Below are 15,541 nucleotides of genomic sequence, written 5' to 3'. Positions count from 1 at the left end.
TCTGAAATTTCAGATTATTTTCCCCAGTATTATTAACATATCTGTGTACAACAAGTTGGAAAAGCTAGAGGAGATAATAAATAAACAAGACCATAAAAGCTTTAAGTCAAAACTTGCTAAAGAAGTAGAAGGATAGAAAGGTGTGTGAAGTGGGAAAATTCAGTTGGTTAGTTGTGATTCTCTCCACATTTTTACATTAATTTTGCTTACATAATGGTAGGAAAACCCTTTAAATACCAATATGTCTGCGTGTTAACTCCACAGCTGCGTTGCGGTTCACGTTGGACAACAGGCCCAGGCAGAAGCGCTCTGAGTTGGAGGGGTCTGTGAAGCCATCCACTGTCAGCGAGGGCTGTGAGGCATGGAAGGTCTCTCCTACTCGCTGGTTCAACTCGTAGTAGGAAATGGAGCACCAGAAGGCCGGCTCGCAGTACGTCACTGGCTGAAGGTCTGACAGAGAGACGGAGAGAGTTACAGTTTGCTTTAGAGCAGCACAATTAATTGAAATATGATTATAATGAAGTGCTGTAGTGCTGCAGAGATCTCCTGGCCACTAAACCTTGTTCTCCAGGTGTAGGAAAACTACACACCAAAACAAATGTTGCATCATCATGACTTTAATAGTTTTTTTTTCAGTGTAAATGAAAAATTAGATGCAAAAATGATCATTCCAATCATTCATATCATGACTGTAATCTCTGTCAAAATAATCCATATCATGCAGCCCTAGTTTGCTTTCATCAAACCAAAATGGAAAGTACAGAGAGAGTCCAGAGACGGCTGTAAACAGGCTGAAAGTGCAGATCAATAAGAAATTTAATGCATGAAATAATACAGCAGGAGAGAAACGAATGGGTAATGGGAGACATGTGTCGAGGTTAACAGGGTGCAAATCAGAGACACAATAGCCAGAAAACCTTGTTGATGGGAGAGAAAACAGAATTGAAGAGCAATGGAAGCAAGGAAGATGCAAAATGGGTAAAACGTGGGGAGAGCAGGGGCTGAGGTGGATGTTGAGGGGGAAGAAAAACACTACCAAAGAAAATATTAGGATGAACTTGCGTCACAAAATGTCAAACCCATACGCTGTTTCCCAGAAGCTTTTACCAGACAAAATGTGGAAACTCAACCCTCACTGGTGGGACGCTGGAGCCAAAACTGTCTAATTACAGGCTTATCCATGATAATTTTCAGTAACTTCAACTGCTTCTCGTAATTTGCTCTTTTTTCCCTCAACATGGCCACAGTGTCCTTCACTTTGAAGTCCAGAACAGAGCTGGACAGCACTGCCAAATGAAACTGGTGTGATTTTGTTATTTCACTAGTAGATTTCCAGCCAAGTCCCCTGGCGTGTTTCCCATCCTGATAGAATAAACGTAGGATATTGTTATTGATGTTAGTGTGGGCTGAATGGTGTCTTGGCCTGTTCAACGGCTCACAGGGTGAAGGGAAGACAAAGGCTCCTTTCATCACCTGGTTTCCTCTTACAAAAATGGAGTTAAATCAAAGAGAGAATTCCCACTGGGGGAGATACACTATTGAAACATTTGTCTGTGAGAGAAGTCAGACAGACAGGAAGGTACACAAACACACACACACACACACACACACACACACACAGTCCTTACCTAAGTTGCTGTGTGTGGGTGAGACGGGGTTGGGTGAAAGGTTTGGGGAGCTCGTGTCCATGCTGTGGGTCATCTGGTGATCGCTGGTCTCTCCATCCTCACTGAGGTAGCCGGGCGGTGGCGTTTCTAAGACAAACACACACACACAGACAACAACTCATCACATTTATGGCAAAGTTTCCTGAGACAGATTTGGAGGAAAGCTTTATTCGCATACACTAGCTGGTTGATTGAAACAGTAACACAGGAACACATGAAATTAATATCAGATACAGCAAAAATTTAGTTTTCCTCATCTGCTTGTTCTCTGTATATCTGTTTCTCTTTTCAACTTGCTCTTTTTCACTAATCTGACACTGAGTGGAATTATCCTACCTGATAGAAACTCATTGTCAGGTTTCATAAACAAAGAAACCTGATTGGTATCTAATGTTCAACACTGGTTTGGAGGAGTATGTTGAAGCCATGTTAGATAACAATTGTTGACTCGTTAAGATCCACGGCATGTAGGTAGCTTGCCTTCCAGACATGTAACTTCTGATCTCCAAAACTTTCCCTGATTACAGCAGAAATACTCCTGCCACAATATTACAAAGTAAAGATTGTACTGTATGTGCTATAAAAAAAGGGGTCAGATTTCATAAAAGATTCTGGTTTCAGTGAGCCTCATCCAGTGACAGCCCTGTCATCCTCTGTCCTCTGACACTGACTCCACAGAGTTGTGTGGAGTCATGTGTGGAGGATAATCTGACTCGGTTTAAAATATTCTCATACAAGTCTTTGGTCAAAGGGGTTTCTGACTCTCAGTGTGAGTCATGGTAGGAAGCCTGCTGGTACCTGGTATGTAGTTGCTCTGGGGCTCAATGCCAGCAGGAAAGTTGGTGTTTTCAGGGATTGAATGGCTGTAGTCATCCAGAGGTGGGAACTCACTGGGGATTTCTGTGTGTCTGGGCACCAGCACAGGTGGGAGTACTGTATAATGGACATAAACACACAAACAGACCAAGTAGTTCCTTAGAACATAGCAACAGTGATTGGTTTCATGTAAGCATGAAATAAACAAATATGTAAATCAACACAGCTAAATATGAAAAAAATAAAATGACGCAATAAAACAATAAAATAGGACAAAGTTAACTTCAGTAAATCACAGGACAAATATTGGATAAGCCCTCAAGATAAAAACAAGTCTATAAAAATGTGTCCTGGAAAAATAGGCAGCTCGTTCCAAAGAAAAGGGCCCTAACAGAAAAGACAAATGCTTGCCATGAAACCACACTAACATCTGAAGAAGGAATCAACACACTCCAAGCTGTCATACCTGGCGTCTCTACTCTCTGGTAGTGGTATGGGTTGACGCACACTTCATCCTTCTTCGTATGGAAGGCATACTCGCACAGCTCCACCGCCCGCAGCTCATGGTGGGACTGCAGGTCGGGCCAGCGCCACAGACGGCAGTAGATGACGTGGGGGAGACCTTTTCTGTGGGAAACCTGCAGACGGCCATCCAGAGACCTGCAGACAGACGGAGAGGATGAAGAGGGAAGAATAGAAGGGTTTGTTAACAGCCTGCAACATTTTGTTTAAACACACAGTAAGTCATTTCTGCCTGAGGTCTCTCAGTCAAAATAAAAGTTAGTTAGTATTGCTGGTTCATCTTCATTGTTTAACAACCACAATTATTGATGAACATCTAATTTCACATTCCCCATCTAATCTTTTATAACATCTATAGACACATTTCTTTTTCTTTATTATGTGTTGTAGTCAAAGGACTTTGACATGCATTGTTCTTGATACTGATGTGGTAATTGTCTCAGGTTTTTGAGATTTAACGCCTCTTTTTGACTGGTTATTATAACCTGCAGTTTAACTACCAACATCAATCACATTGTGATTATTTTGACGGATATGAATGTGATATGATTCGTGATTATTGGGAATAATCCTTTTTTCTTTTCTTTCTTTCTTTCCTTTTCTTTCTTTCTTTTTTGGGGGGGTTGTTCGTACTTTTAGAAGGACAAATGTGTGTTCTAAATAAAAACGACGTTGTGTACAGTCCAACTGAAAGCTCAGTAGTGCCCCATCTGGGTCAACCATTGTACATCCAGCAAGCAGAGAATTGTCTTTTAATTTTTCATGGCAGAAGCTTTCATTCACTGCTTCTGTACTTAAAAAAGGGGCTGGGAGTGTTGGAGGGGGAGGGTGTCTAGCATTTGTAAACAGTGTCTATACACTTAATGTCCACACAGACATACAAGAGTACAGTTGAAGAAGCAAACTTTCATGAGAGGACAGCTGGGGACACTTCAGATCTGAAAACCACATCCTTAAAGTCAAAAGCGAGAGCTGATGTGTTAACTTCTTTGGAGTCACACCTAAAATCTGCATCCAAAACCCTCATAAGATACCAGATCTTTCAAGAATAAGTTGATATAATTCAGAAGAATTGTCCTGCACACTACAAATCGTAAATGACAACATTTCCAGTATGATGAAAGTCAAGTAATGCAGCGAGAGAAGTTCCTTTACAGGCATCTTGTTATTGAAAAACTGGAATCAGAGGCTAGGGACAGATCGATTATTATACTGATATGACTGATATTCAGCATTTTTCAGATTATAAGTATTGATAATTTTTCTGTCAGATTGCCGATAAACTAATGCAAAAATGTGCTACTTTGCCTCTGAAGATGCATCCTCTCACAAAATGTCCCGCCCCCACACTATGTGATTAGTAACACGTAATCATGATTAGGCTATAAACACTGAATAATTTGAATCTGCAGTAACTAGTGATATATTTATCAAATAAATGTAGTCGGGAGGAAGTATGAAGAACCGGAAAATGGAAATACTCAAGTAAAGTACCTGAAAATTGTAATAAAGAACAGTACTTGAGTAAATTGTACTAAGGTTCATTCTTTCACTGGTTGTTCTATATTTTGAGACAAAGATTTTCATTTTTACTGTAAATGTATTACTAAAACCTTGAGTACAAATAATCAACCCTGAAAAAAACATATCGGCTAGTTCCTAATAAGTTTATGGCCTCAGGTAGAAGAGAAAAGAAGTAGTAGTAGAAGTAGAAGTAAAAACACAATATTAGAGTTAGTTGTAGGTTTAAGCATTCATTAACATCAGAAATGTGCGTTTTCCCTCAGAAGACAGAAATTAAAAGGACGGACGGACAAGTTAAATTAGGTAAAATGTTTGTGGCAATTAAGACTTTACAAACTCCAATTAAGGCCCAGTACTTATAAAATTAAGAAGATATTTTAAGACACAGAAACCCTGTGGAATTGAGTTGCAACTGATGGTTTAAAGGGGGCTTGAGGCTTTACACTTTACTGCTCCAGCAGCCACTATTGGAGAACTGAAAGTTAGCTCCCTCAACCATAAAATGCTATCAGGGTCATTCAATAACACATAAAACAGTTGTTTTTCTTCTTCATACGTGTCACAATAAAAACAGAAATGGTGTCTTTCTTATCGTACATCATGTCTCTATTGAAGTTTGTCATTATATTCATAAGTCATTTCTCAGAGTGAGCCACAGCAACAACACGCAGATTATCACTGCTCACACGTAGAAAAGGAAGAGAGCAACATTATGATAAAAATAGACAAGGCAAGCAGAATTATTTATTTAGCACCTTATAATAAACAGACGTCAGTCAATGTTCTTTACAGGCCAATAACAATAATAATAATCATATTAAAAAATCTATTATATCACGGCTTAGAACATTACATAACAAATGCAACACCAACAAAAGCGTCTGATCAAAGAAGTCCCAGACTTCAGGCTTTAACATCAAGGACAAACAGCCGAGCTCGGCTCATACTCTTTTGATCTGAGTGTCTGGAGAAAACATTTATCAATACTAAGAGCTCTGGCTGTATCACCGAGCACAATCTGGATACTTAGACTAAACAAACAAACAGGAACACCTTGGGTTGTTACGCAATCAAGTACAAACCTCCTGCAGTAGTTACAATCTTTGCAAAGCTAATATTTTTAATTCTGTCAACAGGTTTTATTGTAGCTTTGCGTGATGTGAAGCTAACACATAGATAAATGTCCTTTTGTTTGTGAGGGGCCACTTGTGAACACTGTTCCTCTTTTCTATTGTGAATTTCCTGTTTAGCCTATATTTTCATGATTTATTGAAGCTGTTTCCCTTTACCAGACTGCATCATTATTCATTGCTTGTGACTGAAGCTACAGCAACTGATGCCTTTTAGTACCTCTGTAAGTAGCCACAAAACTCACTTAAAAATACCAGTTAACTTTCCACTAAAGCTAACTGGTATTTAACTCACTGACTCACTTTGGAACCCTGTTTTACAAGGTTTGGACAGAATAAAATAAACAAAAAAAAGGATCACAGTTTATGAAGTAACTAAATAACTACAAAAGTGATTCACAGGAAATTGTCCAAAATTCATGATGGCATGAGGGAAACACATGAAAAGTTCATTTGCAAAGAGGAACAATGATCACATGCGGACACTCACAGCACTTACTGAAGGAAACAAGATATTTACTTAATAACAGTGACAGTGACTCTAACCACAAAATAGTGCATTAGAAGCAGTATTTAAAGCGGGGTTATTGTGGTCTTTTGGAGCAGAAAAGAGACGTTTTCACTGGCAATGTGTTAAATGGTCAGACAGGGCTGATCTGATGTCAGTGGTATGTGTGTTCGGTCCCTGCTGCTGAGTGGGCGTTTGGTGGGGCTGGACTCTGCGTGGGCTGAGACACACATGCACAAACTGCAGTGGCATTACTGGCTATTTGGTGTCCTGCAGTACTAAGTGTCCTTCTCTCTGTAAAACCTTTTTCCAGTCAGTGTTTTTCAAGAACAGAGTTACAGTAACAGTATGGCATGAGTCACACTATTAAGTTCAAGAGTTGAACAGCACATGTGCTATACAATAGTAGCAGAGTATCTACACTGCACCCGTTACAGTGGACCAACATCACCAATTTGCCATTATTACTCATTTTAAGTTAATGGAGAGTCAAATCAAGGCAAGTACACTTATATACATGCCCAGTTTAAGGTCTTGGTGGGATTTACAACTGCACAAAAGGATCAGTTGACAAAGCCCAAATTCTCCAAGAAGCCTAGCAAATGTCCATTACAATTTCTGAGAGCCTGTGGTTACATAATTAAAGGTCAGGTTGCACCCATTTATATTCTGCTATTGGGGGAAAAATGTCCTGGCTTGATTGTATTTCCTTAAACCAATCACAACCGTTTTTGGCACCACAAAGCGTGTCAAAACAGTGGGGAACTTGTTTTGGTGGTGTCATTTGCATGTGGGGAGGCAAGCGCTGGAATTAAAATGGGTATATCGCCACAACAAAGGGTGAAACTGCTATCTTGTTTAAGATCGTACCATTAGCAACTAGGTTAGGGTTACCACCGCCACTAGTAGGGTGCCACTTTCAGGTTGCTAGCTTGGAGGTTGTTTTTGTTGTTTCCTGAGAGATGGGGATTTTTAAAACGCTAACATGCAGATAGAAAGGAGGAGAATGCCAGCTGAAATAGTCAGCCAATGGCGGGTTTATCACCACAGTCTACATCCGGTGAGTAATAGTATGTTTTCTCCAACTAAGAGTCAAGACCCCAGATTTACAATTATATAGGATGAGGAAAGGGCAGCAACCTAGAACCATTACATTTTTTGCTTCAAAAACAACTGAAACGATTAATGAATTATCAAATAGAAGCCCATTTATTTTGTGCTGATTCCCTAATAAATTAATGGACTTTGATTGCAGCTCTATTGTGAATTGTTTAAATAAACCTTTACCTGCCACAGGCCCTTCTTCTTTAGTGCTTTGGTTTGTTATTTGTATGTTTTTTGCATGGTATTGCCTCCAAATGTTGAACAGAGGAAAAGCATAAAACTGACAGCAGGAAGATAATTTTCCAAGGGTGTTGTAGTCATGCCAGCCCTGATCTGCCTCTGATTAGTTAATACTTGTTGTCTTCATTGGTTCAGTTAGTTAGGTTAAGGCTTGAGGTGTTAGTCAAGCCTTCGCTTTCCTGGGAAAAAAACATATTATCAGCAGGAATGAGTATCACATCACCAAAAAGCTCATAAAAAAGCATGGTGGATACGTGAAATGCAAACAGGACAGGCAACAGCTCATAAAAATATTGCTCAATAGCACTACTTGTGGTAAAAAATGTTCCTGGGTACCTTTAAGTTATTTGGTGTAGTCTACAGTATGTGAGGGCCATGACTGTTTACTCTGGTTTAATTTAGTTCTAAACAGCAACAGTCAAAACATTGTGCTCATCCAGCACATGGACAGGTCCAGACACACACCATCAATCCGAATTACTCACTTCATTGAGATTTATGACGGCACATTGAATGAGGAGCACCTCACTGACAGTAAAACCACTCCTGCACCAGCTTCAAGTCCCAGCCTGTTGTTTTGAGGAAGAGCAAGTAGCACTGTCTAAACAGCCAACCTCAGATCCTCCAAAACACTTAAAATGATTTGGAGCTCAGAGTCTTCAGCTATGTGGCAGAGGGAGGCAGGAGGGGGGAGAACCATGACCCCGAGTTCCCTGCTGTGTTTGTGTGTGTGTTCCAGACTGAAGATTTGAAGGACATGGCTGGGATCTGAAGGCTTCCAAGAATTTGGGCCAACAGTTTTCAACCTTCAGCTCCACCAGAAAGTGGTCAACACGCCACAGATCACCACAGGCTGATTTTATTTACAGACGAAGTCACGCTAAAAAAACGACGAAGAGCTTTATTTTTTTCCCCTTCAGACACATTTTTTGCAACCCTGACTTTGTGTAAATAGTTTTTGTTGTGTGCCTCATATTTGGCTTTCAGAAAAGCAAACGGCAGTACCTCAAAACCTCAACATGAAAATTGCATAACTCTAGGCTGGAGAAGGCCGACTTTAGCATGTGCAGCTAGATAAATGTGTTCAGAGTACAAGTGGTGCACTGTGTGGTATAAGGGCTGCAACTTCATTATTTCACAATCCACCATTTCTTTCTTGATTAATTAAATTGTTTTGTCTCTAAAATGTCAGAAAACTGTCAATAGTTTCATTGCAGTTTCACAGAGTCCTATGTGATGTCTTTAAATGTTGTTTTAGCAAGACTGTCATTTACTTTCCATTTAATGTCCATCAATTAATTGATTAATATCCAGATGTTTCAGCATATGGCATCTCACACAACTGCAATAGGAATTTTAATGTGATTTTAACTCCACATTTCACACTACAGTTTGCAGGTTTGAACAATGTGATATGTCACAATTATTTGAAGTTGTTAGTAGAGCTGGAACGATCAGTTGATTAATTGATAAGTCGATCGAAAGAAAGATCAGTTAAAATCGGTTAAGCATTTAAGTCACTTTTCAAGCAGAAATGTCACATTTGTGGGTTCAAGCTTCTTAAATGTGAGGATTTCTTGCCGTTCTTAGTTTTTTATGATAACAAATGAAGAGTCTTTGTGTTTTGGACTGTTGATTGGACAAAAGAAGCAATATGAAAAAAGTCACTTGGGTCTTTATGATGAGCATTTTTCACAATTACTCTATTAATCATGAAAATAATAAGCAGATTAATTTAAAATGAAAATATTTTTCTGTTGTAGCCCGTAGTTACCCCATCAGACACTCCAGAAACACCAGATATTTGATTTTGTGTCACATGCCACAAGTAAAAACATTACATTGTAGGACAGGCTAAAACTAGGGGATATTTGGCATTTTTTAGACAAATGGCTTGAAGGATAAATCAATTAATTATCAAAATAACTGGCCATTAACTTCCACAGTCAATAGAATAACTGATTAACAGACTAACCCTTTCAACACAAGGTAATAAAAACAGACGTTTCCATTTTAAAGTTTACTGCAGGAATGAAAAAGATCAAGGCGAATAAATGAAAGCCTCACTGCAAGCACAACTGCACAAGCACCGACTAGATAACCCAAAGAATAAAAACATGAGTTGAAATATCCAACACTCCCTCCACTCTTCTGTCCTGTATTGATTATTATTTCCATCTGTGGATACAACATGTAAGGCTAGTTAAAGCATGCAAGTGTTACTTTAGGCCATCTAATTCCCTTGCTGACAGAAAACAAGATCCACAGTGCTGACATTTCTCTGTCAAGAGACACTCAGAGTGGAATTGATGTTCAAAAGTGAAAGGGACAAATTGGTATAGATTTTTTGCCACAGGGGAAATTGTGTCAACATCATAGTGCTCCATGACCTGAGGCTGCGGCTGAGCCTGACCTTTACGCCCAACCTGCTCTGTTTGTGTGTGCATGGAAGGGAGTGCAATCTGTCCCTACACACAAAGGACACACACACACACAAACACACACACACACACACACACACACAGACACAGGGATGAGGAAGAGGGAGATAAAAAAGCTTTACATCTGAAGGAGTCACATTTTGTTATAATCTGAGCAAAGGGAGTGTTTGAATGGAAAAGAAAGAGCTGAGTGATTGTGAAGAGGAGTGGATACACAAATTTCAGATGTGTGTGTGTGTGTGTGTGTGTGTGTGTGTGTGTGTGTGTGTGTGCGTGTGTGTGTGTGTGTTTGGATGACTCATAAAACAGACTCAGACAGAGCAGATTGAGCTTCACTGAGCTGGGGAGGAGGGAGGAGGAGGGGGCAAAACAAACACTCTGAGGCATGCCCAGTTACGCTCAGAGACACAAACAGTTATACACTGTTGTGTGTGCGTGTGTGTGTGTGTTCAGGCTGGCGATGGTCCGAGCAGTGCTGAACAAACACACACACACACACTCGCTGACTGTGGGCTCAGACCTTTTGACATGGACTTTTTACAACTCTCTGCCAAGCTTCAAACTCAACTGAAAGTTTGAGCCAGCAAACACTCAGAGAAGCTGAACGTCTCTCAGAGTTTTCATTATCAAATTGTTATATATTAACTTTTTTCAAGAGGCTAAACTCTCATGTTGAATTCAAGAAAGAAAAGAAATGATTTTAAGTGCCTGAGAGTGTATGTAAACACGAGGACCTCCACTCACAAACTGTCCTATAAGAGCACAGAGGGGGGAGGACAAAGTGATAAAGAAAGGAGGGTGCTGCTGGACAATAGGGCTGGCAGACTGTCTCGACAGCTCAGGGCAGCTCAGAGTGTCTGTGACCGGGCCCCTAAAAACCCCCCTTCCCTCTCCTCCGTCTGTCCCACTGTCCCACTATCCTGACCGCCCTGCCTCCGTCCCAGTACTGTGCGAGTGAGGTGTGAGGGTGGGAGTGTGGTGGGGGTGTGTAGGGCTGAAATGGCCTTTGTGCTTTTCATAAAGTCTGTGGCCAGTCTGTCGAGCCATGACCAACAGGGCTGCAGTCCAATGACATTTAGCAGAAGGCTGCTGCTGTCCAATAAAAACATGTGAAGAGACAAATCATTCACTAATTCCGGAGAAGGGGCTGCAAAGACGTTTTGAAACCTGACACATTTCAGGAGTTATTTTGCGATGGATTGTTGGTGAAATAATTTTCTCTTCTACTGCAGTTTTCCCCTTTTTACGGGACACCTTCATCATGCTGTTTCAACCCACGCTGGGTTTGTTCTTGCACAACTGTGATCACAGGTTAATCCCCTGTTGTGCCACCATTCAAAGAATCTGCAACCAAAGAATTACACAGAATTACTGACATTACATAATTACAAAAATAAAAATAGTCACAGTTATAGTCCTCTTAGCAGCAAAATGCTCCATAAGCTCTCTCTTTGTCTTGCTCTCCCAATATAATTGTTGGAGGGAGATGGCTAAATGTTATCGAAACACCAATAACTAGTACAATAATAAAGGTACAAGAAATACCTGTTCAGCTAAGATGGGTAGCATCTACGTTCAATTTTGGTCAGGAGGACAGATTCTTCAAGGATAGGGGTGTTTCACAACAACAGCTTGACATTATTCTGGTGTCTTTCTCCAATTTTGGGTTAGGCAAGTTAAAAAATGATTCACCAAGAAAGAAGATATCTGAGTTCAACAAAAAATGCCATCCTTTGGGAGATCAACTATAAACAACAAAAGACACTAATAGGTTTGACAAAAAGTTCAGTTTCTCAAATCCTCTTCTCAAACAAATCAATAAAGGATCTCATCTCCAATCTATCTCAGTTGAATCTGGTACTGATCGCCTTCGTGCACAGAGAATAAGTGTCTTGGGGTGCAACTGACGGTAAGCTAGCTATATATACATATATATATATATATGTATATATATATATATGAACAATTTTAATCTGATATGTAAAACAGAAATTTTCATAAGGAGGTAAGGAGGAGAAAGAAAATAGCTGACTGGATATTATTAGAGGTATGAATCTTCACTGGCCTCACGATTTGATTTGATTAAGATTCAGCTTTCAACTATTCGGATACAAAACGATTCTCCATGCATCTCAGTGTATGGCGTCCTCAGTGATCTATATTACTGCACATGGCTACCTTTCATCATTTAAATTCCCCTTTTATTTGGAAAGTCCTTCCAATAATCAGACAGCAGTCTACAAAATAAAAGCTTTTTTTCAATCCATAAACATTACAAAAACAAAACATTAATCCATCTGCTGTGCCTTACACGTTTGTTGTACTATACAATAATATTGTTTTCACATGGCAGCTTTAAGATAAGGCATTTATTGACTCTGCTGCACACACCTCTCTCAGAGTTGAAAGGCAAAGTTGACAGCGCCTCCTCAGATCTTGGCTGATTAGCTGGGCTTATTGTAACAGTTATTATTTATGGCTGCAGACGTTAGCTCAGGTGAAAATGGCTAACGTGATTGTTGTGAGCCAGAAGTCAAGCTCAGCCCGGGTCTCGTCCAGTTCCTTCTTCACCATCAAGTTGATAAAATCCGACACGTGCCCCGAGATGTCCATTTTAAGGAATGATGATCTCTGTCTCCCTCTGACACACCTCCTTCATAAGTAATGTTAGCCTAATGTCAGCCCACAGTTCAAAGTATGGGAGCAACTTCGCAACGTAAATCTATTGTCCAGCTGAGGTCAGACAGTCAACAATCAACATAAGCTGCGGACTCTAGATTATCAGCACCCAAATCCCCTTGGCTTTGAGTGTTGGCGTAGAGCTAAATAAGAAAACGATCAAACTTTCAATCATAGAAAGAAGTCCTTGTTGTTTGGTAATGAGAGACAGATGGTAAAACCTTAGTCTTGGTCAGTTTTATTTTAACATGGATATTTTCTCAAAAATCAAACTGATTTCAAATCCTTTTTCTTATTTGGATATTTTGGTTTACGCAAATATTTAATCATTGTGGGTAAGCAGCGATCAACATAATCACAGAAAATGCTTAAAGAGAACAAAACTCGACTCGTGAGTACAAACCAACAGTGGTGCAACTATCGCAGGGGAACATATTCCACACACACACACACACACACACACACACACACACACACACACACACACACACATACACACACACACACATCCCACTCTCTCTGGAAAAGCCATCAAACTTCTCTTTTTCTTACAAAAGAAGGGGGGCGGTGAAGGAAGAGAACCAAGAATAGAGTGTGAGAGAAAAGCAAGTCTGACTGTGGCCCACAGGTGATATCATAGGACTGGAGTGTGCTCGGACCAGTGAAGGAGTGAAATCAGAAACCAGCAGACAGGCGACCGGCAGGGCTAGACGACAAAAACATAGCCTGGACTTAGAAAACTGGGACGACGACAGAGGACTTGGATCCATTAGTTTTACTGCTGATAGTCAATGAGCTGGCCAGCCGGTTTCTCGCTTTCTCAATCAAAATGATGAATGAAAATATTCCAGATGCAAGTCATCAATACATTTTTCTCCACAGTATTTTTCCTACAGAGTGTAGGCAGGTCTACCGGTCCAGTGAATTAATGTTTATTCATTCTTATAAACAGACAGACACGTACCAGCCTCCACCTGGATCTGATATCCCACAAATTATAAAGTAATAAGTTTGCAGCATGTTTGAGCTTGATAAATAGCTGATATTTACTTGTTATGACAAATTACGACTATTTCTTGGGACTCAGTGGCTAAATTTATTTATATTAAGATTTTGATTTCACCTATGTACAAATTTTGGCCTATTTTTTATTTTACATGGATGTTCATAAATCAATTCTAGTTTTAAGGAGGTTTTTTCTCTGTAACTCTGGCCACAAATGTTAACCTTGTGGTCAGTCGCACAGCTGACATCAGTGGTTGATTGATTATTTTTCCAAGCTGATGGTCAGAGATCTGAAATATAGGCCAAAGTAAGTCAGGTCAAAGTCAAAGGTCAAAATGGGTCGGATGCAGCTAGAGTTAAAAAAATAAAAAAACTGTGTGTGTTTATTTCCCAATGTACAAAAAACATAAACAAAAATGAAAATATACTCATACTGACAATACTGAGAGTAAAGTACACTACTGTTGACAGATCAGCAAAAAGTAATTTGATATAGAGGCTCAGTTTTTCCCATCCTTAACTTTCTAAGGATAATTATAAATGTTACAATCGCAGCACAAGACAGGAGACGATATTTGTCATCCATCTATCCCTTCATTGTCTAAACTGCTTATCTATTCAGCATTCTTGAGGGGCAGGAGCCTATTCCATCATGCACTTCGAGTTAGGAAGGGTACAGCCAGGACAAGGACTAGGTATTGTTTGAAAAGTTGTAATTCTGGTGTTTTTGAGTTACTGAGTTGACAAATATCAAAAAAATTTGGCCACAAAAGCTGTTTTTCATTTGTGAAATGTTAAGCCAAAGCTCTAAAACGTTAAACGCTGTCTAAACATTGGCAGCCACACATGAACTAACAAAGCCTTTGATGGCAAAAATTGGATTTAAATTTAGATGTAATCAAACCATATGTGAACAAGACATATGTAAAACTTGATATGCTTGTTTAAGGTGCATTCTGCCTTTTTTGAAATAGAGTAGATGCGCTTAATGGAGATCGAATAACCTTTTCTGAATACGTTCTGACACAGCATCCACTCCGAGAGAAACAGAAGAAATTGTTTATGTTGTTGTCGTCTTCCCAGATATTCGCATAACATGCACAAACATGGATGGCGACTGGTTTGTTTCTTCTTCTTCTTTGAGGTTTTTAGCAATTGGAAAAAACTAGTTTTGTTTCCAGCTTGCAACCTCTTCTTTTACTCTGTTTATACAGTTATGTGAAGTGTAGCCTCAGCCAAATTCTGATAAAACTCTGCTTAGTGTAGCCTGGTTTATTTGCTTCAACCCAGTCTATGGAAAGATGGCTAATTCGCATTTTCAAAAGTCTCAAAAGTTTGATTCAATTAGTTGGTAACACATTTATTCAAACATACAGTCTCCAATTTACCTGACCTGCATGTTTCCAGACTGTGGGAGAGACCTGGAGTACCCAGGGTTCCTTGCAGCCCAGGCAAAGCAAGTCATAGTTAAATAAATATCACCCGTACTTACACAACCTAGAAGGTGGCCCCTTGGGGAAATACATAAGGTTGAATATTTTGATCCCAGGATACAACAGTGAAATTCGACACAAATCTTGACAAACTCAGATGAGGCTGCTGAGTTCAAAATCACTTGTGTTACTGTATACGGTGTCCCTGACAGTGTCTCGGGACCTCTTATCTAGACTTAACTTTCTGGTTCTACTTTGGCTCAAGCACTGCTCTCGTCTTAAGAGTAGATTCAAGGATGAATTTTTCAGACAACCTGATAAAATAAAAGATCAACAGAGTCGACCAGTGTCACGCAAAGATTCTTATCTAGTCCTGAACCACTATCCTCTCCGCCATCTTACACTCTCTATCTGTATTTTAAGACTTTCACTTGTACTCATAGCTTCAAAGTAATCCCCCTTCTCCATTTAA

At 39.7% G+C, this 15,541-nt stretch overlaps 1 protein-coding gene across 1 annotated transcript in view; it reads right to left on the bottom strand.

Moving 5' to 3' along the window:
- The window catches only part of LOC311263115 (mothers against decapentaplegic homolog 3), a 39,025-nt gene that overhangs the window by 10,227 nt on the left and 13,257 nt on the right, over positions 1-15,541 (bottom strand). The window contains exons 2-5 of the mRNA XM_084363012.1: positions 2,950-3,143; positions 2,466-2,600; positions 1,629-1,754; positions 238-450 (exon numbers count right to left, since the gene is read on the bottom strand). Coding sequence (XP_084219138.1) covers positions 238-450; positions 1,629-1,754; positions 2,466-2,600; positions 2,950-3,143 — 668 coding nt within the window. The remainder of the gene's footprint in view (positions 1-237; positions 451-1,628; positions 1,755-2,465; positions 2,601-2,949; positions 3,144-15,541) is intronic.

The sequence above is a fragment of the Pagrus pagrus genome (genome assembly GCF_965226575.1).
Source record: "Pagrus pagrus genome assembly, chromosome: 1".
NCBI lineage: Eukaryota > Metazoa > Chordata > Actinopteri > Spariformes > Sparidae > Pagrus > Pagrus pagrus.
The sequence above is the reverse complement of the archived record's forward strand: the minus strand, read 5'-3'. Positions and strand labels throughout refer to the sequence as shown.